Source organism: Calonectris borealis, chromosome 1 (genome assembly GCF_964195595.1).
Source record: "Calonectris borealis chromosome 1, bCalBor7.hap1.2, whole genome shotgun sequence".
Classification (NCBI taxonomy): domain Eukaryota; kingdom Metazoa; phylum Chordata; class Aves; order Procellariiformes; family Procellariidae; genus Calonectris; species Calonectris borealis.
The window spans coordinates 97,842,600-97,866,896 of record NC_134312.1 but is presented as its reverse complement, the minus strand read 5'-3'; the positions used below and the strand labels follow the sequence as shown (position 1 = coordinate 97,866,896).

General features: G+C 36.0%; 1 protein-coding gene across 1 annotated transcript; it reads left to right on the top strand.

The window, feature by feature from the left end:
* The first annotated feature begins 481 nt into the window (after positions 1 to 481).
* Positions 482 to 24,153, top strand: HJURP (Holliday junction recognition protein). Its single transcript, XM_075168968.1, has 13 exons — positions 482 to 657; positions 1,950 to 2,016; positions 3,399 to 3,463; positions 4,641 to 4,668; positions 9,693 to 9,748; positions 11,323 to 11,362; positions 14,891 to 14,952; positions 16,018 to 16,116; positions 16,880 to 16,940; positions 17,900 to 19,485; positions 20,024 to 20,087; positions 21,279 to 21,366; positions 23,470 to 24,153. Exons 1-13 carry the CDS (start codon positions 580 to 582, stop codon positions 23,594 to 23,596), a joined length of 2,421 nt encoding a protein of 806 aa, XP_075025069.1. The 5' UTR covers positions 482 to 579; the 3' UTR covers positions 23,597 to 24,153.
* The last annotated feature ends 144 nt before the right edge of the window (positions 24,154 to 24,297 follow it).

The window sequence follows — 24,297 nt, the reverse complement described above, 5'->3', positions numbered from 1 at the left end:
CGCTGAGGGAGCTCTCCTCGGGGTACCCGACCCGACGCGGTCCACGGCCGGAAAGCGGCAGCGGCCGCCCGAAGGGGCGACGTGGCTCCCAGCCGCACCCGGCGGGAGGAGCCTGCGGCCGCCACCGGTCACCGCAAGCACAGAGCTCGGCGGCCTGTGCCGGCGGCTGACGCCGCAGCCAATGGGAACTCACGGTTCTCAGGCCACTGTTGCTAGGTAGAATAGCGACCTTGCGCCGCGTCCAACCCCGAACCCGCTGCGAGCCCCCTACCCAATGGGAGGACTTTGACTGTGAGGAGGGAATGGGCGCTCGGTAGCTCTAGCAGCCAATCAGGATGAGAAAGGCTCCCCATTGCGTACTCGGATGGGCTGCGGCGCCTGAACTGACTTGAGCAAGGCCCAATCAGAGGTGGGAAGCGGGACAGAGGCGGGGGGGGGAGGGAGGGTGGCGCGCAGTTTGAATTGGCGTGGGGCGGGACAGAAGCGCCTGGCTGCGGTGGTGGTCGGGGCTGGAGCGCGTGTGTGCGGGGCGCCCGCCCGCCGTCCCCCGGCGACACGGAGGAGAGCAGCCCGCGCGCCATGGCCTTGGACCTGGACGAGCGGCTGCGGCAGAGCAACGCCCGCTTCGTGGCCTCCATCAACCGCATCTTGGAGCGGGTGAGGGCCGCACTCGGGCGCCGCCCCGGCCGTTGGGCAGGGGCCGTGGGCAGGGGCTTTCGTCGCCATCCTGAGGCGGGGGCGGCGGGGAAGCTCTGTCACCTGCGCCGCCGTGCTCCGCGGGGCCTCCAGGCTGCCGCCGCCCTGCCTCACTCCTGCCTGTCTCGGGAGCGCAGTCCGCTGACGGTTTCTCTTGCCGAAATGGCGTGTGGCGTGGCTTGGCCGGGCCTGGCCGCCCTAGTGCGTCCCTCTGACCGCCTCTGGAAGGCTGCTAGGCAGCGCGGCCCTCTGCCCGCCTCGCCTTAGGCAGTGGCAGCGCTCTCTGCTCCCCTCCTTCCTGACCACCTCTAAGTCCTGGTGTGTCAGTATTGACAGGTTCAACTTTCCTTCTGTGCACTAATTTGCAGCCATTGACATTGAATTCTCTTCATCAATTAATTACTTGTGGTGTCACATGCTCCTATTTTTCCTGGCTACCAAAAGCAGCTGTCACCCAGGGCCTCATGCAGCTTTGCAGTTTATGCTGAGCCATGCACTCCTATGCCTTGACATGAGTAAGCTAGTAAAGAGACAGTTCCTTGAATACGTCCATAAAACTTAGATCTGGGGTTGCCAGTACTAAATAACTTACTTAAATATAAGTCTGAGTTGTCTTTATAGTGCCCTTAACCCAAATTAGCTAGCATTAGATGAGGTATTTTCAATGAAACTACAAAAGAAGCGGGAGACTCCCTCCACAAACCCTCCTTACTTTAGAGACATTTTGTGTTTAAAGATGTGGGAACAGCACATCTCCGTCCAGAGATGCATGTATTTATTCAGGGTTGTCAGATTTGCTGTTCAGGGAAATGTTTTGTGCTAATGTCTAGGTACTGGCATAAGGCTAAGTCTGGTTCTAGAGCATTTTTCTCATCTAGCATTAGATTGGGTATTTTTATATGTCATGAGCTGTAAGTCTATGCTAAGTGGCTACTTACTACAGAGGAAGTTTAGAAAAAACTCTGTCATAGAGTAACTTAACTACTTTGGAAAACTCTCTGAAGCCCCATTTTGTCAGTGACTGGCAAAATGCCTTGAAATTGAATGACTTACATGCCTGCTTAAAATATATGTGTTTCCTTCAGGAATTAATATTTCCAGATTGCTGACTTCTAACTTCAGCCAATAAAACAACATACTGATAATTTCACGTTTTGGTCAAAACAAAATTGTATAAAAACAATACTTAAAATGCATGTTAAAAAAATTGTTTTAATCATTTATTCTAATCTTTAATGGTCCTTTTTATTTAGTATAATCATCCTTTTGAAGATGATTTACTTATTTCCATGGAAACTCTCACTTACAATACTCCTGACGGTAAGAACTTCTTAAAGCTTCAATATTTACATGCTGTATATTTAGACTTGGTGAAGCATGCAACTGTTGGCAGTTATATAACATTTAATTGCAACAGATACTGACTATTGTCCACTTAGGTATGTCATTTCATATGTAAGCTTTGATACATGCACATAATACCTGGAGAGTTTATTTATATGCACCATTTTAGTCCATTGCGTGCTGTTTTAGACAACAGAAAAGAGTTATTAGCAAAGTTCAGAATAACAATGGTTAATATTTGGATGTCTTGTAAGAAGAATCAAAATGGAGAAGACTGAGGGGAATCAAAGGAATGGAGGTATTAGCAGGAAGTTGATACGCATGAATGGATTGTATAGCTTCCTTCCTGAAGGCTGCTCTGATAAATTTCTGTTATGTCAAACGTCAGGGTGGACTGGGTAGATAGTCTCTTTAACTTTTCATTGAATGTTCGTGTGATTAGCGTAAATCTATACCACATTATGCCATGTCATATTTTTCCGGTGTTTCATTATAACTGTCGATCCATTATAGAGTTGATAATGCTTACGGAGAACTTACTGTGGAAAAAACCCTGCTGTTCTAAAATAAATTGCTCAGGGTTTTAATGGGACTTAGTGACTTAATATCTTGGTGGCTTTACTGGGAAACGAAATGTTCTGCCAGTTTTTATCATCACTGAAGTGAGGATTATGACATATAAATTGCCATATCAATTCTCGTAAGGAAGAACTTACTGGACATACACAAGAAGTACTACTACAGTGTCAAGCCCAATGTAATCGTTGCACCAAATATGATTTACTTCTTAAAGACTGGGAAGTTGGCATTTTATAGCATTTTATATATGTTGTCCATTGGAAGAAAGAAGAAACATGCATACAGCACTGTAATACAGTCTTGGATTTGTAAAGGCTTGATTATGCTTTTGGTTTAGTAACCTCTATTCAATATGGAATGAATATGGATCTCAGTCCTGTAAAGCCTTAATTATGGCTTTAGGTAACCTCAGATACCATGTAGTCTGTATGCATTAAATAAAATTTTAAAAGTAAAATAACTTGCTTTTTTTCCCCTCTTCTTAGCATCTAGGGCTGTAATGCTCTTTGGATTTTAGCTCAGTGTTATTAGACTCAGCATGTGATTTTTTTTTTTTTTTGCCTGACTTCTCAATTAACTTGAAATTACAATATTCTCTTGGTTTGTTTTCGTATAAGTTTGTGTTTCAGCAATTGTATTGGAGGCTGTTCAGATTTGATAATGTTTTGTTACTATGTAATATGTTCTTCCTAGATGTTTATGCTTGTTAGAACAACACTTGGTATAGATAGTGTTATAAGAAAAGCTATGTTTATATTGATATCTTTTGTTATTTCTAGGACCAAAGCAATGGGGGGATGTGTCAACCAAGAAGCTTAAAAAATGGAAGAAGGAAGTACTTGAGGTATCTAATGATATAGTCCTACTATGCAGTCAAAATGTAGCAATATTTTTTTTAATATATATAATATATATAGGAATACATTCTAATCTTGCTATGCCATTTAATATTTGCAAGAGGTATTAATCAATGAATTCAACATCTGCTTTAAAATAGGGTTTTAGATAGATTGGTTAAGACTGTCAGATAAGACTAAAACAGATGACCATTTACCAGTGGTTAGCACAACTGGTGAACCCAGAAAAATATTTTTTTTTTTAAATGCTGTCTGATGGGGACACATACTTTTGGATCTCATCAGAATATTGTCATTGAAGTTAACATGCATTGAATCAATTTATCTTGGTTCAGGTAATCAGCTTTTCAATTCCGAAGGGCTTTCATGTTTAGATTTTTTTTTTTCTGTAAAATAATGCTAGAGTAATTAAAGTATCTTTGCAGTCTCAGCACTTGCTGTCTGTGCCAGGCTAAAGTCATTACTGTTGTGGGTATATGTTCTGTATTTTTTTATTCTGAGTACCTACATTAAACAAGCAGTCACTTCTCTTTTTATTTCCTAAACTCCCCTATAAGAACTCAACAGTGAATTTCATCAAAATCTCAGTGTTTCTCACATATCTGTCAAAAGTCACCTTGGTACTACATTCCTAATATCTGTCTGAAAAGCTAAGTTGTGTAGTGTGCCTTGGTAGTTAACACAGAAGCTGTTCTGAACCCCACAGAGGGGATGAGGAGTGAAATTCAGTCTTGGGGAGCAAGAGTGGATTTAATGGAGACAGAAAAGGAGCTGTATTTCCCTTTCCTTTTCCACTCTCCTTTTCCACTCCTGATAATACCTTGTGCATCGTCTACTAAGCATTGCTGCACAACTTTACAAACTAAATCCATTGAGGACTGTAAGAGGAATTCTCTGTCTTAGCCTCTTATGTGGGCCAAGGTAGCTTTACCTTATGTTCTTGTAGTGATTTTAGCAGCAACAGTATGGCAAGAAGTGAATGATCAGGTAAGTTTTACCATGTATTTGTGGCTTCTTTGTCAGGCCATAAGAAACCTGAAGGAAACTGAATGGTTATTTAGGAAGTGCCTTGTTGTGAGATATACCAAAGTAAATAAAGACATCAGTTAAAATAACTTTACTATTCTAAGATTCATCTTTTCTTTTTTCTATTTCTAATTGCAGCGTAATAGAGGAAGTCAAAGGAATGCAGGTAAAGTGTTTAAAAAAAAAAAAAAGTGCTATAAATTATCTTCTCCAAAGAGTCTTGACTTAATAGAAGACGTCCTGGTTTTATGTCAGACTCTTTAGGATACAATACTTATGTTCATAAGGATTCAGAAATGTAGTTTAAAATGTTTAAGATGAGTAAATACATTATAATTGATGTTGCTATCATCACAAATTGATTAAAATAATTGCTTTTTGTTATATTTGTTGGTTTTGTCAGATGTTCACTGAATCTAAAAATTCCAACCCTGACTTATGTGGGTGTACAAGTGGAGAAATTTGGAAGTTGCTAGCTTTTTGAAAATAACTAGATAAGTAGTCATATTAAAAAAATGTGTTAAAAGAATCTCATGAAGTTGCATGATAAGCTATCAAAAATTCAGCAGATTGTTTTGTATACTGAATGAATCAGGCTGCCTGCGGGAAAAAGTAGTGTATAGTTATTTCATTAGAGATCAAGTATTATGATGGAAGTCAAATCAAGCATATATAAATATACTGGATGTTGAAGTGTAATTCTGATAGTACTTAGGGAGACATATGAATCTGAAGATTTTCTCACTGTTCTGAAAAGGAGCTGTATGTTCCAATAAAATACATGGTTTTACTAGGATAAATGATGGGGGGGAAATTATGATCTGTAGTACAGAGAAGGTATGTTGGGCTTTATTTTCTTAAGGTTTTGAGGTGGCTTTTTTAGTGTTGCTTTTTTAGTGTTGCTTATTTTATGACATTCATCTGAGAAACTTTTATGCTGAACGTCTGAGGACAAAACACAACCTAGTGTTTCTCTCCCTCTACAATCCTACCAAAAAAATTGCCCATACAGGGTTCAGGTGTTCAGACTTTGAATCAGCCTATGAAATTAAAATGTTGAGCTGGGAAATAAGGGTCTGACACAAAGATTCAGATGGTCCAGATGTTTGCCTCTGATTTTTATAAAATATATGCTGATGGGTTTGAATAGTACAGAAAATAACTGGTTACAATCTGCAGTAAAGCTCAGAAAGAAAGAGGATCTAGTAATTAGTTTTTTAAAAGATACAGTATTTGAAGTCTTTTAGAAGTAGTTTTTTGTTAATCTTTGTGTTTTGACCTAGGGTCTGAAAGCCTTAGAAGTTCTTATTGAAGGAATTTATTTGGAGTTTCTTTAATGCTACAAAGGCTTGATCTAATTATTTTTAAATTTAATGTACTGCATTACAGATGAGGTAGAAAAGCAGAAAAATTGATACAGTACATATTTTTTTCAACTTTTAATATAACATGAGCAAAGTCTTTGTTATGTAGTTATGTTTTAAGTTACCCTGGGGAAGAAATATTTAACTAAATATTGAAGGTGGGGGAATAGCACTAGTGTTAATAGCTTTTGTTATAAGGAAAAACCTGCTTTTACAGATTTATATTTATATGTGTATATATATGCTATAAAAGATAGAATCTCGTGGATTTTGTTCAATTTAAGCAAATTATATCTTGCACTGACTTTTTTATTTGAAACACAAAACTACATGGAGTAAGCATTTGAACTGGCTGGTTGTGGTTGGTGTTACCCTTAAAAAAACCAAAAAAACCCAAAAAACCAAAAAACAACTACAACAACAACAACAAAAAAAGCTGCTTCTGGCAACAGATTATTAAAGCTGAGTGCAAATTTTACCTATTCTTGTTCTATGCTCTTAGGTGGGCCTGATATGTGTTTTCAATTAGGATACATAAAGTTCTGTGCTATTAAGTGCGAACATTTAAAATATCTTTTTAAAACCCAAATACTTATTAATGAACCCCTTCCCTTGGAATATAACTTGTGTTATTTTTTTCCAACTCGCAATTCTGAATTTTGCTAGAATCTATTTTTACTACTTGGATACAATGTCCAGTACGTCTATGAAGTTTTACTGGGCAAAATGACAATCCTTTGAGTGTTTTTTTTAATATATGGCACTTCTGAGCATGGGAGGACCACGTATGTTAAATTTCAATCTCCAAGAGGAGCAATATTTCTGTCATAGATTAGCCACATAAAATTCTTTCTTTCCTTGAGAAATTTTTTTGAAACAAAACACCCTCTGTGGTGTTTCAATGATCTTGCTCAGTAAGGGATTTCAATGGGACATTACTGTGTTATTCTGATTTCCTGTGTTCCCAATCCCGAAATGGATTGGATTTGGAAAATGCTTTATTCAGTTTGTAAAAAAAAAAAAAAAAAAAAAAAAAAAAAAAAAAAGAGCATTGCTAATATATTCCAGAGGAAGCATTACTGCAGTTTTTTGCAAAATAATGAACATAAATTTCCTGAGAAGGTTACAAGCTGAAGCCAGAGCCTTGTATTATATAATATGCTGCATTAACTTTATATGAGAGAGTGGTTTTATAGCCTTGTTTCCTACTGGTTGGAAAACTGTGCTTAGAATAGTTACCAATGGCCTGTGTCCAAACTGAAGGGAAACATGAAGGATTTTTTCCAGGACTTGTCCTGAGCAAATTACTAGTTTATACTTTCATTAAGTAAATAGTGAAAGAGGCGATACCCTTAATTAACTCGCAGATGATACCAAGTAGGGATGACCACTGTGAAAGATGGTCTGACAAACTGGGGCTAAAACTTAAAGTAAACTTTGTGTAATTTCATGCAGAGAAGTTCAAAGGAATAGAATCATAGAATCATAGAATCATTAAGGTTGGAAAAGACCTCTGAGATCATCCAGTCCAACCATCAACCCAACACACCATACCCACTACACCATGTCCCTAAGCGCCTCATCCACACGTCTTTTAAATACTTCCAGGGATGGTGACTCCACCACTTCCCTGGGCAGCCTGTTCCAAGGCCTGACCACTCTTTCAGTAAAGAAATTTCTCCTAATGTCCAGTCTAAACCTCCCTTGGCGCAACTTGAGGCCATTTCCTCTCGTCCTATCGCTAGTTACTTGGGAGAAGAGACCAACACCCACCTCGCTACAACCTCCTTTCAGGTAGTTGTAGAGCGCGATGAGGTCTCCGCTCAGCCTCCTCTTCTCCAAACTAAACAACCCCAGTTCCCTCAGCCGCTTCTCATAAGACTTGAGCTCCAAGCTTCATCAGCTTCGTTGCTGTCCTCTGGACATGCTCCAGCACCTCAATGTCCTTCTTGTAGTGAGGGGCCCAAAATAGACTTATGTAGGAATAATCAATCGCAGGAAGAGGCAATTTTGAAGGCTGGTTGAGCCAACCAAGAATATCACTCTGTTGTGAAAATAGTGCACACTGTGCTAGAAGATATGCACAGGTGCCTAGCATGTAAAGCACACAAAACAGTTTTTCTGTACTGTTCAACAATGATAAAACTTGCGGTGGAGTACTTTGTTTTGTATTTGATAGTAGCTTGACTAGCTGGAGTGAGTCAGAAAAATAAAAAAATTACTAGAGCCACTGGTGATAGGACTTAAGTGGAGCGGAAAAAAAGAACAGAAGAGAGCCTCTAGGTTAAATATTAGAAAAGCTTTCCAAATGTAAACGTAAGGAGGTCCTGAAATACGCTTCTTAGATTATGGAGTTGCTCTTAAGAATGGGTTAGACTTCTAGAGGTAAGTTATGTATAGTTGTTCCTGTTTTAAAATGGAAGAAGGAATAGATGACACCTTTGGATTCCTTTCCATATGCTGTGAGCCTTTAGAAAACTGGAAATCTTTAGATGTATGCTCGGCACTATTAAATAACATGAAGTGTTTATAGGAGTAAATAATACCTCTGTGCCCAAGTTAGGTACAAGATGAGTTTTCTCACCATTTAACCAAAAAGTAAATCACTTGTGATGTTTGACATCAATTTATCTGGAAACAAAAATGCAGAAAAGAGCAAGGACAACAAATTCTGTATAAAACAGAAACTTGTTTAATGACAGTCTTGAGTAGGATAAACATATCTGCTAAAGTACATGTATTATTTTTATTATTTAAGTCTAAGTCTATTGCATGCATCCAATCATGAGAATTCCCACTACAGCACTAGTACCAGCAGAGTCATGTGTTTGGAGATACAGATCATCTTTTTGGGGAAAGATTAAATTTCGGTAATTTATGAGTATTAACAATAGCTTTAGGCAATAATTTTTATATGCACATCATAATCATATGCACTGTATACAGACTTGAGAGGTTGTAGCTTGTTATAGATAACTTTTTTAAATCTAACAAGGCGATGGTTAGAAATGTAACTTTTTTCGGCGACATCAAAACAGTTTTCAGTCTGAGTAATCTTAATAGCAACAATATCTAGCTTAGAGGCTAAGTGAAATAAGTTTATGTGGAAGTCACGTTTATTTGAAGATAGCTACTTCTCTGGGGGTCTAGTACATTTTGGGCTTTATTTAAATCCGTTTGACTTGCGATAGCTAATGAGCAAAGTATAGATTGAAATGTGAAAAGGGGAGAGCTCTGCTAAATTAGACAGCTCTTGCACTCTTTATATTTCTTCTGCTTCTTATGAAATAAATGGGGGAGGGGGGAACACAAAGATTGTGTGTGGGTCTATCTGTGCAGGAAGACAGGCATAGCAGTTTTGGAAGGCTCCCTTGCCAAAAATCATTAAAAAGATGCAATAGAGGTTTGGGGCTCTACGCTCAGGCTTCAGGAGTAGTTAGTCTTTTTGTTATCCTTTTCAACATATGCAAAGAAAAATGCACAAAAAGTTTGCAGTTGTCTTCCTTTTCTACAAGTGATACCACCTGATAAAGGGGCAAATTTTATTTTCTGTGGTGCTTCATGGGTTAAGAAGAAAACATAATATGGTAGATATACATCTCTGATCTGAATGTCTGCTATATTTGACTAGAACGTTGTTCTGTCACTTGTCTATTCTTTGTTTCAGTCCTGTGTATGTTCTCCATTTGTTAAATGTTTGTGTTAAATATTTTTCAAAATAAATAAAAGTATATATAAATGAAGAATTAATGAGTTCAGGTACAACATTGATCTGGGACCTATCAAATTGAAATAGAATTATTTTCTTCTTCCCATGCATGCTAAGATATGTCAAAGCAACAGACCAGTGATTTTGAAGATGGACATTCAACAACACATCAGGTATGGGCACAACATTGCATCTACTATTATAAAGCCTCTTTGGAAAAACGTATTTATGTAGTCAAAAGCTAAGAAATTAATCATGAGCAGGTGGTTCTGTACCATAGCTATAAAGTTAGATTTTAAAGACCTACTAATTGCTGAATTGAATCACTTCGTTCTCCTTAAAAAAGTACTTCTGAAAAAATTGAGGGCTTAAAGTATTTTGCTGCCGTTCTTTCCTTGCAGTTCTTCAAAATTCAGGTATCTTATTAAACAATTGCTTTATATTTCCCCTCATGTAGTTTCCCATTTGTAGTTGCATTATTTTAGGAAAGATGTGTCTTTACTTACCAGGTACATGTTCATGTAAAATTAAAATCTTCATGTTCTGGTTAGTGTTGATCATCTAGTATGCTTCCCCTGATTGTTTCCTGCCCCGATAGGTTCTGTGCTTTGAGATGGTGATGAATTCAAGTTCTGGATTTCTATATGTGGTGGTCTAATACATTTTGTGATGGTGGATTCATGCAATTTATTTTTTTATTTTCACTACGTTCCTATGCATGTTGTTTATGTGGTAGGCTTTACATATGTTTTGTATAATTACATATCCTCACTCCCAATGTGATATTTGGAGTATCGAATAACAGCCATGATATCAGCCATGGGTTTCAGCTAAGTTCTACTCTTTTAAGTTTATTTAAAGGGAGATAGAGCAGTTGGACATAGGCTTTAAACCATCAAGTGTCTTTTTAGTTAGGCAATATGTGTGTCTAACTTTTTAAATTATTATTGTAAAATCTGTGGTTGTCTAGAATATCTTCTTTTGACTCCTTATCTTTTTAAGGAGAAAATATTCAGCATTTGAAGTGTGATATGGGCCATCTCACTGGTCACTCCTAATTATTTGTTCTACATAGATGGTAGGTAGGATTGTCTCATTTGATTGATGTCATTTTAACCCACAATACACTAATTGCATGATTGAACTAGACAGAATAAATTTAGATTTCATTTAAAAGAAATTCTGAAGAACAAGATGTCAGATGTAGATTGTAAACATTTAGAAAAGGCTCCTTATACATATAAATGAGCTTTTTATGCAACTATCAAGACTTCTACAAAATAGAGCAAAAAAAACTATTTGAAGTATATATAGATAGTTTGAAGTAGGCAATTAAGAATTGTTTAAAGTGGGCAGTTAAGAAACTTTCCTTATACATTGGAACACAGAAAAAAGTCCCCAGTACATACTGATAAAGATTTGGTGATTAGAATTCATCTGTCAACTGTTTTTTTGCTCTTGTTATATAATAGCTTCTCCTTGCATTATTTGTCTGAATATAGAATGACTGGAAAGAAAATGGTTTTCCCCATTGAGTAATCAGATGTGAATCAAGCCAAATTTGTGTACAGATTTGTTAATAAAGATGGTGTCATTTGGACATAGTGTGTGAATATGACTGGGTTTGTTTCTCACACACACACACACACACACAAAATTGAGCAAGTAGTGAGAGCAGAAAATTCTACAGACTAGTTAATATAGCTTATGCTACCAGGTCTTAAAATTCCTTTCATGTGCTTTTAAGGAATCTCCTGAGAACTCTCGTGTGGATACATCTGACGTAGGTGGGTTTTTTAATTTACTTTTTAGCTACCTTTTTTTTTAACTTTTTGAAAAAGATTGCAAATACCTTTTCCATAATTTTCTAATATAGTGAAAATAATTTTAATATGTGTTCAGTACGCTTTCAGAAAGTAGACAACAGGAATAACAAGAGATTGAAGTACTGGTAGTACTATGAAATCAATATCCACATTCCTCTTTAAAATCTCAGTCCTGAATCCCTGATACGTTGGAAAGTGAATGTGGAATATGTTCAGTTGCCTTTTCTTAATAAAGAAAGGAACAGTGAAATCAAAACTTTGGCATAAGTGGCAATGGAAGTTTTATTAATAATTAGAATATATACATTAGTTTCTAGTGGTCTGGTAAACGCAAATATTGCATTCAGCTGCAACAATACATCTTCAGTAGTGTTTCTAACAGTTCAGCATCAGTCTTGTGGCCTGTCTGCAAGGTTTAGGGTGGTTTTGACCTTGTATTCTCAAATAATTATTTGATTGTATTAATTAGTGGTAACAATCTTTGAATGACTGTTTTTAAAATACTTAAAACTTATATTACTCAAGATCTTTTGATTCTTGAGCATATAAAAACTTACTCTTTTGCATAAATTAAGCTATGGCTTGGTGGTAACCAGCATTTAATGATTAAAAGAGCAGCAAAATATGGTTAGCTGGTGTTTAAATACTCTGGTATAAATTACGTGCTTCATACACATAGCTGTCTCCACCGCAGATGATTACTTCTCTGTTGAGGGAAAATAGAAAATAGCAATCTGGACTTTGTCCTCCTGTCATTTGAGAGGATAATTTCAAATATCTGTTTGAATGATAAAATAATTTCTGCAAATTTAGAAAATGTGACTTCATTTTTTCTCAACCTGTGCAATGAAATATAGGAAACAAATTTCAGAGGCATCTGTAGCTTAGCTTCTATAAGTGTTCTTTGTGTCTTTTGCACTCATGGGATAAATGAGTGATGCAGTTCAGACTCTGGTATCTTCGTAGCAGCGTACAATAATATGATTATCCACTCCTCCTCCTTCTCTTGTGAATATTCTAGGAAGAGACTGGAGAGGATTTATAGCAGCCTTGGTGAGTCCCAGCTGTCTCGAAATACAGTAAGACCTAGAAATTAGCTTCTTAGAGATGTGGGATTGGATTCCTCACTTAAAAATGGAATTCACCTAGGCGTCTTGGGGTTTTTTTTGGTTTTTTTTTGTTTTGTTTTTTTTTAATATATAAAAAGTTAGCAATAGGGCATGCTAACTTAAGAAAAAAGTGTATCTTTAGCTGCCTTAGCTAAAACTTTAGCAGGTTTTTTCCATCTTTAGTATTCATATAGAATGCTTCACACTTCTCAGTGAAGACAGTGTTTCTTCCAGGTATTATACAGTATTTTTGTTCTAAAAGTATGCAAAGCCTATCAATAACAGGTATAAATAAAGTGAAACAGCTCTCACCTGTACCTGCAAGTATTGGTCTGTCCTTAATAGGGAAAATTATTAGGTCTACCTTCTTTGGTTTCACAGGAAGTAGCATGGCAAAGTAGAGTGGTATCTGAACAATTTCTTGTATCTATTAGGATAGTATCACAGAAAAATGAATTTATTTGAAGAGAAAGGGGAAAGTTCAATCTGAATTGTATATTTATCTAAGTGTATTTAAGTTTAGAAGATCACATCAAAGTCAAGACTTAAAATTTACAGTAACCCCCTTACTAACATGTTCATCTTTTAAATAAGATACATTTTTTAGGTAACGATAGTGTATTGAGTGCATCTCCAGTGAAATAACGTCCTGTATTATAGGTCAAATTTTCCAGAGAGGAAGGTGGGAGTTTTCATTTTTCCTCTCTTCTGCACTTGAGGAACAAAGGTGTTCCTGAATTTCCCTTTTGGTCCTTAAAAAAACATTAAGGTTCCTGGGAGAAGATACTTCACTTTTTTCTGTTCTGTGCTGTGCCATGGTCCTCTGCTAATAATTAATGTTCCAGTGATTTGAAGTATGATTGACAATACATTGAAGACATACTAAAATTACACTTCTGTGAGGTTTCACACCTAGAAGAGTATTCAACTTGTATACAGCTCAATTCATTCTATGATACAAGCTATTTTCTAATAATTTGTAATTGGCGTGATGGAGTCAATCATTCCTGGACACGAGTTGTTACCTTTATCTCAAGAACCTCCCATTTTTGTAGCACTCTAGTTTGGTCATCTCAGTGACCATTTAGGGAACAGTCTGCTAGTTTTGTGCCCAATTCTACCGGAGGAAGATGACTGTATGGCAGAAAGAGAGTGTCAGCTGTTACAACAGAAACTGGAGCTGAAACTTTTCCGGATTAAAACATTAACATTCTTACTGCTTCTTCCGCTGTTGATGCTTAGTAACTGATTTCCTGTGGATAAAGTGACCACAACTTTGTCTTCCGTTAGTCATGTGGGAAGAAACTGACAGGTATGGGTTTCAGTTCTAATAAAATAATTCTACTAGGGCCAGGTAGACTGTCAAAGCCAACCCTCTGATTGCTCAACATTTTCACCAGAAGATGTGAAATTGTGTTGTCTCCCACAAAGATAGCATTTCTTTCATATGTATCTTTATCCTAGCTCTACGGCAGCAGCTGTCCACAGAGCTTTAGGTGATGATTGCACTGACAGGGAACAAAAAAGGAAGATGGCATTAGCTGGAAAAGATTTTCATTCTGTTTTTAGTAATTTAAGAATAGTATAAAGAGGCAGTGATGTGGTAGGTATCATAACCAAGATTTTTTCACTCATTGTTTTCCTTTTCAGAGTTATTCTCCTCTACTTTTTCCCTCCCTGTGGTGAACACGATCGTGGGACAAAGATATGACAGACAGGGAAATTCAGAAATCAGGCTTTACAATGCAGTCACATGTTTTATGATCGTGAAAGACTGAGGCTTTAGCTAATGATGAGTTGGAAGGTCTGGCTACATCTAGCAAAAAAATGTTTTGTTGAGTTTCATTCACAAAAATACCCATAGAATACCTAAAAATTGAGTTGGAAGATTTGGACTTAATTTTTAATATTCTCAAGTCTGTCTTATTTCTCACCTTAGCAGTTCTAAGGCAGTCTTGACAATAAGAAACTAAGAAAAGGAAGCGTGGTAGATGGTTCTTACTATTTTCATTGGGATATTTAGGAATGTAGTGGGAAATAAGTGGGAATGATACATTAATGAATAGTGAATCTTGCAGAGCAGTGCTTTGAAAATATTTTAGTCTCTGAAATGGTTAGCATAAATCTTGAAGAACTGGTTACAAGCAAGTTATCTGCACTCTTCTTTGTTCCCCTCAAGTCATTTATGAACTTATAAACCATACTTTTCAATTGGACTTGAAATGGAAATGGAATACAGATAAAAAGTTTTAGTATAGAAAACCATTTTCTAAAATGAAACCAGTTTAGTCAGTAAGTTATACAGTGTGTGTTTAAAAACATTTCCCTTTTGATTTTAAGTTTAACTAGATTTTATTTAGCATTTATCTTCAAATTGTAGATGAAGAAAGTGATGCCGATATAGTTTCAGTAAGAAGAAAATTTGAAGACATTCACTTCCAGGTAAAAATTTCTGATGTCTAATGTAATGGAATAATTTTGTGTTCAATAGAAATGATTGAACTATTTGAATAGCTTACACGTGCCTGATGAGATGATGCCCCATCAGCCGAAGACTCTATGTAGTCTGTGTCTTAATGCACATTTTTAGTAAGTATAGCAAATGAGAGGTTCGGTAAATAATGTCATGAAGACCAATATGAAGTAATATTATGTCTTGGTATTATTAGTATATCAGAGAAAGCCATACAATGTAATGCATAGAACAGGCAACCCTGAGAAAGGCTATTATAGGTATGGAAAAAGAATAACCAGATGAATCACAAAGTGAAAACACTTTTAAAAATATGATCATTCACCTGAGAGTCTAGCATAAACAGGTAACATGATTTAAAAAAAAGAAAGTAAAACTGAAATAATGGCTACTATAAGAAAAGCAGACAGAAGTCTTCTGCTGTTGTTTCCCAAACTAGATTATGGGTACCCAGAGTAGTTGAATTGATGAAGAAAAGTACAACACACACTCTGTGTGTGCAGCCATTCTAATCTTGTGTTCTGCTTGCTCAAATACAATTACCAAAAATTTAATTTCACTAATTAATTAGTTTCACTAATGAAAAAAGTTTGCCATTTATCACCAAATACTTTTAGATTTTATTTAGAGATGTGTTACAGAGTAGATCTTAATTTGTATATGAATTTGTGGGATGTTAATAATACATGTAAAGATTTGCAGCCATAATTACCATTGCTTTATAACCTAACACTAGGGCTTTTTTTTTTGGTTTGGTTTGGTTTTATCAGTGTGTCTTCTGAGGCAGTGTATGCTTTTCCCTGCATCAGTAAACTAGCTAGTTATCTCTTTATATATGTCTTCACATACAGTTCCTTCTCGGGGGCGGGGGTTGGCATAAAATGTATACATTAAAAATAAGTTTATGCTGTTTGGATATCCTCATCTGAATAACACTAGTTTGAAACAAATCGAAGTAATATGTTTGGGTTTGTCAGTGTCAATAACTTCTATGTGTTTTAATGAATTCTTTTTTTTTTTTCCTGCCCTCTAAGAATCTGTATGTAGATAATGAGAAAATTCAGGAGAAAGTAAAAGTTCAAGTGGATGTGATAGTACAAGATTATGCTAGAAAAATTCCCAAGTGGATTACGGTAACATACTTCTCCTGTTCTGTTCTAAGTTATTAGCTAATTAGAATAAAATAAGAACTCTCTAACTGTGCAGCACAATGAATTCTAATACTTCTCTGCTGTTCCGTCATTGTTTCTCTGCTGCTTGCTGTCTACGTAAATATCGCAGTATCTCAGGTCTTTCACAGCAATGATTTGTAAGAAACGGAGCAGATGATATCCAAATACTTCTTTTTTTTTTTTTTTTTTTTTACGTTTATACTTTGTTCTTTGAACCCTGATGTGCAAGTTGATTTTTACTTCAGTAAGTTTTCTGAAAAGCCTAAATTTGAGTTTTGTAGAGAAAAAAGGAGTTTTAGCTTTATTTTGGTTTTATGGGGTGAGGGGGATTGGGGGCAAAGGCTTATGTTACAAGGTATGGCTTCTGTTTCCTACTGGAATTGCCAGAGATGTATAGATTATCCAGGTATATATATCCATGTATAAATTCATATATTTGGGAAAGGGATTAAAATATGATACATAATGTAGAAGTTGCAAAGATGATAAATAGCTTTCCAAGATTAAACTGGTAACTCTTAAAAATTCTTACTGAAGTCTTAGACTAGACTTTTTCCTCCTTGTCTGAAATTTACTAAGCCCCTTAGGACCATAACTCTGTACAGGACCTAGTATAGTAAGGAGAGAGTAGAAGGAGTCACCAATAAGGTTTTGATGTTATCTTTAACGTGCAAAAAATTCAGGATATTAGATTATGTGTCTTTTCTTTTTCCTTGCTTTTCAGATAGCACCTCAAGGTTCATCGGAAGGTCTTCATTTAGCTTCGCCAGTGCGAGATCTGATTGGTAAAACTAAATCTTTTGGGTGTTGGTCAAATATATTAGTTACAAAATGTGTTTTTATTAAAATTTATTAGAAATAAATATTTAATTTATTGATAACACAGAAGCACTATTTATCCAACAGAAAAGTTCAGTAGGCTGGATTCTTGAAGAGAAGTGAGACATGATTTTGCTTATGGCAAAATGTATTTGAAAAATAGAAAATAAATAACTTGTATACATAAACCCAGCTTTTCTTAAATAGCCCCAGGAAAAAAATGCATAGTTACAAAATTCAGCAGCATTAAGCTCAATTAAATGAAAGTAATTTTTTGGTTCTGCTTATTTGAAACTCAAGGAATGTAACGAATGGCTTTGGGTCTGCTGGTAACAGGTATTCAAAGTGGTAGTTCACTAGTAAACTTTTTCTTCAGAAGCTCTCCAGATTTGATGCAAACCTAATTTTGGTGTAAATATTTCAAGCCTAACAACTAAAAAGGCATTATCTTCATCATTATCTTTGCTTTATGGCAAGCAAAGCTGCACTGGTACTAGCTAAGTACAAAGTTTTCAAGTAATATGGAAATCAAGTAACAAAACCTGTAGCATAAGACTGTTCCTCCTGGTCAGAAATCACAAAGAGCAAAGCAGTTTGCCTCTACAATGAAAATATTTTATATCTATGTATTAAGCTATTTTAAAATAGTTTTTTTTTTCCAACACATTTAATTTCTGTCTTCTATAGTCTGCTAACTCAATAGGGTTAGGAAAAACCTTTCACTTTTTTCCTAATGGATTGTATGTTAATCATCCATTTAGCCTGGCAAAAAAAGCTTAATGAAATATGCCATTACAGTAAGATTGTCTGTACCACATGCAATTGTTTCTAAGTCATGTAATACATTACTGGAAGTGCCCTAATAGGTTTGCGGGTTTTTCTTTCTTCTGGTTTTGTTTTGTGATTCATTTGTTTTTTTGAATAGGCACCCCAGCCACCATTTACAGAAAGAAACTAGATTTGTCAAATGAATGTTCTTCATCCAGACCTCTACAGTTACAATTTTCTGGTCTTCCCATTTCACTAAACACAATAACCATACCCAGGCATCAACCTTCTCCAGAACTGAATAAAACTTGCTATGATAGTATCTTGGAAGAATACCAGTCTGCAGATGAGGAATGCTCCTGGAGCAATGTAACTCTTGCAGACTTGTATCCAGCGATGGTCCAGATACTTAAAAGGCTCATGACAAAGTCTTGGAGAAAAGAGTTAAAATACATGTTTGGGCACTCAAGGCACAAAAGATGGCATTCTAGAAGACCAAAGCTCAATGTCACTGTAGACAAAATAAGAGGGTTCAGACCTCTTAAACTGAAGCAAGCGCTACCCAGCAAATGCAGCAGTAGAAGTGAAGACATCCAGAATCAAACTTTTGGAAATGAGAACAGAGAACTTTGTGATGACAAGTGTTCCATTAATAATTTCTCTGGTCTGGTACCTTATTCTTGCATTGATACAAATGAAATCAAAATGGACTACTCTGACTCAAGTTTAGAACATCATTTTGTATCTGGAAAAGGTCAAAAAGTCTCCAAACCGACTGTTTTTCCTAATGTTATGGCTAGAATGGGAGAGACATTTCTAGCTGAAGATGAGTTACAGACTGCTGTCCTACTGAAGAAATGCAAAGAAAGTGAAAAATTGGCTTACAAATGTTCCTCAGAATACCGTTGTATAACACCTACTGCCAGTTCAGGGTCAACAGTGCTTCATCTGGTAAAAGAGAATAAAACTCAAAAAATTGACTTTCCTTGTGGTGATACCTCAGAGTTGTGTTCATCTACTTGCAGTTCCTATGGCAATAATAACACTTTTATACCTGTCACAAACTGTTCTCTTGCAAGACCATCAAATACTTTGCTCATAAATCCTGAAAAAATAATTTCTGAAAGACGAATTTCTTTCCAGCGCAAACACTCATTTTCCTCATTGTCCATGAAGCAGAGTCCTTCAAAGATGCCTCAGAAATACGAAGATGCATTTGAAAAACTCTACTACAAACTGTGTTCCAAAGAAATCCAAAAGCCTTTGACATTGACAAGACCTCTTTCAAATTCACAGAACCTTGAAGAGAAAGGAAGATTAGTGAAGAGTAATTTAAGTGATTCTGTGAGGTCCGATACACAGTATGATAGAGAATTTGACAGAATCTATGAGCAATTGTGTAGTGAGGCTGTGCCAAAACTTCCTGGGTTTCAGAGAGCTTCAAATTTAAGGAAATATGAAGGAATACAGGTGTCTGAAACTGTAAATGCTCTTGTTAACTCACCTGTTCGAACTTTATCTGCAATTCCCAGAGTTAAAAGACTAGGAAATTTTCAAAATGATCTTCTTTGTTCACCAGTAAAGCGACTGAAAAATATACCAGAACGTTATTTTCCTTCAACAAAATGTCAACAGATTTCTCACACAAAAAATGTTAATCCTCAGACAGTTGGCATGGATTTTTTGAGCACATACAATGGCAGTAGCCCCAGCTTTTTTGACAGTCACAGCTGTCAGAATCAGGTACTTAAGGACCTTGTAAAAAAATGATTGTGCACTCTTTGTTGATATTTAGAGAAGGGCTTAAAAATGGATTAGAGCTGAAAGCTGTTTAATCTAGTGACAGCATACTTCTGCTGCTATTTGGTTAGTAGGGTTGTTTTACAGGTTTGGGGTCTTGGGGATTTTTATTTGCTAAAATGTAAGTTGTATCAGGTCTCCTGGATCATGTGAGGAAGCTCACTATATTTAATAATCTTGAAAATTGTTATAAAATGTTCAATAAAAGATTTTGTTACATTTTAATAGACTGCGTCACTGGTTAAAATAATCTTAAGCAGTGACCCGGTTAATTAAGGTGCTGTCCTTCTGAAATGATGACGTTTTATTCGTTTTATAGATGGACAAGGTGAGGTAAACAAATTAAGTTTACTAGGTACCATTGGAATCATTATATTTGGTGATTTAAATATTAAATCAGGCCCTCATTTCTTCTGAGGCAAGCTGTGAAATAAGAAGTGAGTTTTTCCATCAGTGTAATCTGTTGATGCTTTATTTTCAGGACTCTGGATTTCATGCTTCTTCAGATAAAACTTTTCTTGGTATTCCTGGTACTTCCCTGCAAGGTTAGTTTCAGAGACTTTATGAATTACATCTTCAAAGAGTAAATCTACAGATCTCAATAGACCACTGTCTAGGTGACAGCATTTCTTCCTCAGTAGTAATTGGGTATGTTTAAGTATTCCTTTAAGTAAGGAATCTATACAGAAATGGGTTCCTGAATCGCATGTTAACAGCTATTTAAGAAGCTTTTCTTTAGATTAACTAGGACTTTTCCTACTGAAGTGTTGCTTACTATCTGCTGGTTTTCTCTCTTCCTTTTTTTATTTTATTTAAAGTTTGCTGTTGCTTTTACTTTCTGTATCCAAATGTTCAGCAGCAAATGCATAGTTTGTTAATTCTACACTTGAATAACCAAGTGCTTTTGTTTGGATTCTTCAGCTTTACAAAAACTTGCAATTGAGTCGTTGCATGACTACTGTCACTTGCTTAGGTGAATTAGATTATTAATCTGGATAAAAAGACTTTTGCCAATTCAGGCCAGTAGAATTTTATTATTAAAAAAAAAACCCAAACTACATTAGTTTAAGATTTTAGATGCTAATCTTTTAATTTCCTTTTAAAAATCTGATTTTGGTTAAAGCATGTTTATAACATAACCTGAACTCTTTTCCTGCTAAGTAAAATCACCAATGTTTATTTTCCATATTTTATTTTTATGCACCTTGTCATCAAGATAACTAAGTAACATGTAAAGGAAAATATTGAAGAAGGTGGCTTGAGATATTGTCAACTGGTATACAAGAAGAAAATAACAGAAGAAATGCACTTGTTTGCATGGTTCTTGCCTTGTTGCATTACTGATTAATTGCAAGGAATTTGATTATTTGAGGTGGACTTATCCAATCTGTCTTATTTTGCTTCCCTCAAATTTTAACTCATACTTTATGTATTACATTTTTTATGGTATCAACATTTTCTTCTACTTCTACCTTTTTCTAATGGTGATAAATTATAAGCATTTTGAAGAAACCTAGCTTATACTTAAATATATTCAGTGTATAAAATGTATTTGAGATTAAGTTTTGCCAGAACCTTTTGCGTTAGAATATTTTCATAAGGAAATTTGCTCATTGAAGTATGCCAATGAAGTATTTCCAATGTCTTAATAGGCTAATATATTAACAACATACGCTAATGTCCATGCTACTCAGCATTGTTCTTACCCTTTTCATACTACTGTTTTTCATCACCAGAATCTGGGATTGCAGATCCCCACTCTGGTTGGCCTAGGGCAATGAAGAATTACAGCTGTCCCGAAAATGCACAGAAGTGTCACCAAAGGTAAGTGCCTTTTGAGAAAAGAAATTTCAAAATAAATTCTTGCTGCTCTACATCTATATTAAAGATATGGAGGTTGTTGCTTACATGCATATTTCTAGAATGAAAATCAGCATGGATGCTTGGGAGAACCCAAGCTAATCAAACCTGCAGATTGAACACTGGGAGGCAAGTGTCTGTGGACAAAACTAGCCAGACTCCAGCATGGATGGCCAGTGAACACAAGTTAGAGGGCCTAACTGAATAGCTATTTTAGTCCTTCTTTTGTGTTCATTATAGAGGCATTTATTCTTTCAGACATAACAATAGAATTGTTTTGATTTTGGCTGTGTGTTTGAGCTAACAAGTCCTCTCAATCCTTAGGCTGTGGAGAGTGCAGTATATTGCTATTTAAAAGGACTTTCAAAAGTTAGCTTCTGTACGATTGGGCATAGCTACCTGCATTTTAGCTCTATGTACACAAGCAGTGGCTCTGTTTGGAAAATATCTGAAATACTCTCCTCCTGCTGTTATCATTATTGGCAGTGTATTTAGATCTCTGGAAGGAGAACACTCCTTCCAGCTCCCTGGATACTGGCCTACTACATCTGCTTTTCTTAGAAAATATGTGACTTTTAAAGGATTCTCAAGTTTCAGATCTCTTGGATTTTTAATTACAAACTAATTTAATAGGCAGCAGGATTAAAAAGCTTTAAAAGTTCTCTAAACAGTCTCTCATTTTATTTTCCAGAACATTTTTGATAGGCTTTTTGGCACTGATTTGGTCTAATTTGGCACCACAAGATATGCTGCCTTCCCAAACTCAGTCAAGAAATATTTTCACTATGTTCGAGATGATCGTACAGCTAATATAAAATTTTTCTGACAATGTTAGAATTAAAAATTCAAAGGAAACCTGAATGCATTTTTAAAGTATTTGCATGGAGAACTTAACTGGAAAAGAGGCTGCATGATTTAAATAAAAAAGTTTCAGTTTAAGCAAAGATGGAATTAAAACATAAAGGCTTGTATTATAAATATATAACAATATTGATAAAGATTGTATTTGGATTATTTTTGATATAATAGAAGATTGGAGGGAAGCTGATGAGTATACAAGGATGTTTCTGTGATGAGTATGTCCACTTAGCTGAGTAAATTTCTGCTCCATTCTTGGATTCCCTCTTTTTTTCCCTCCCTTCTTTCTTGACTCCCTACAAAATAGCCCTCCCTATGAGATTAATAATTGTTCTGAAGGAAAAGGTTTTCCTTTCCTTACTGCATGTAAGTAGAGATGTTTGAGAAAGAGTAGGAAATCAGGATTTCATGGAGTGCTTTCTTGCCAAGCCATCTGGAATAAAATCCGTTTCTTTGTTCCTTAATTACACAAATGCATGTTTGCTGATTTATAGCCAAAATGGACTGTCAGCTGGCAAGCTTCCTTAGGCCTGTGGTGTGATATTGTTAGCCTTCTATGGTTCCCAGGAGTGAAGCTGCTCTTTAATGGCTTCAGAGCCCTCAGAAGTTTTATGGCTAAGCCATGTGGCAAAATGCTGTATGTTGTAATGAATGGTTGTGGAAAGAAAAGGAATATTGTTTTCCTCTCTGGAACTTGATTGCCTTTATCTAGAAGATGATTATGAAAGAGATATTTCAGAAAAGGAAGTGTTCATAACTAATAAACTTTTCTACAGCTCTGTGTGAATGCTGTCCTACAGCTATACTGCTATACTTAATTGTCAGATGTAAACCAAAATAGTTTAAAATAGATATTAGAAAAAAAATTATGCCATTTCGTAAGTAATATGCAAGGAAATAATTGTATTCTCACTTGTATCTTTCATTTTTAGCTATTTGTGAATACATTCAAAGATTACATCTCAAAGTTTAATAGATATTGTATAATTTAGGTTAATGAGACATTAAAATGACATAGGATGAAAAGTTTCCTCTCCAGCTGAAAGCACATAGGAATGCAGACAAGGAGTCCTGCTGCTGTTCACAGTCAAGATGTTCAGATATCTTGCTTTGGCGATTTGTTTCAATTTCATTCTGTTCATCGGAGTTTCAGCAAGCATGGTATTTTTGTGTAATTTACTTTATCATCTAAACAATTCTTTTCTATAGGGTATCCAGAAAACTAAGCTACACTGATGGGAAAGACCAAAATCCTAGCAATCCCTTGGACGACCTCCTGGTCAAAACTCACCAAGGAGCATTCATGGACTGCTACAGAGAAAACACTGTTTTATAAAGTTTGGTTTTGTTTTGTTTGTTTTTTTTTCTTCTTCCAAGAATCAAGGATGTATTATATGCATGTAATATACAATTAGTCCTGATTTATACTTCCCTGTAATATATGTCTTCAGGAACTGGTTCATCCCTTCTGACAGGGCACTTCTTAGTCCTTTGGCTTCATCAGGTATTGCAGGGAATCAGGATTCCTTTCTACGGCGAAGTTTAAATTATGTATTTAGTAGTGTTTATAATAACAGAATGTGATCTGAATTATCTTTTTATCTGCTGATAAGATTTGATTCTTAACGTATTAGTAATAAGATAAGTAACAAGCTCTTTCTGCTGATTTCCTGCCTATTCATGCTTTATAGATGTATCGGCACTAAATGAATGAAAAAATCTAAACTGGGCTGGACGATCCAAATGCAGTATTATATGCTGTGACTTGTAATATGCCTGCTATGTAATTTTAATGTTAAATTTTCTAAGTAGCTCACCAAAGTTGATTGTTCAATAAAATTTTATAATTTTTAGTGGATTTGATAGTTATATTCTGTGTTCTGACAAAATTCTACCTGACACAATATATATTCTAAATAAAAACCTATTCTGAACAAATACCTGCTTTCAACATTTTATTTCAGGTATGTGAATTCTCAGGAGGAGTTTGTATACCTACAGCAAATACATGAGAATGATGTGTCAGGGTCCCACAGG

Coding starts and splice junctions, on each gene's coding strand:
- HJURP (XM_075168968.1), top strand. CDS start 580: ATGGCCTTGGACCTGGACGAGCGGCTGCGGCAGAGCAACGCCCGCTTC. Junction 11,363..14,890: donor TGTGGATACATCTGACGTAG/GTGGGTTTTTTA, acceptor TTCAAATTGTAG/ATGAAGAAAGTGATGCCGAT. Junction 19,486..20,023: donor GTCACAGCTGTCAGAATCAG/GTACTTAAGGAC, acceptor CTTTATTTTCAG/GACTCTGGATTTCATGCTTC.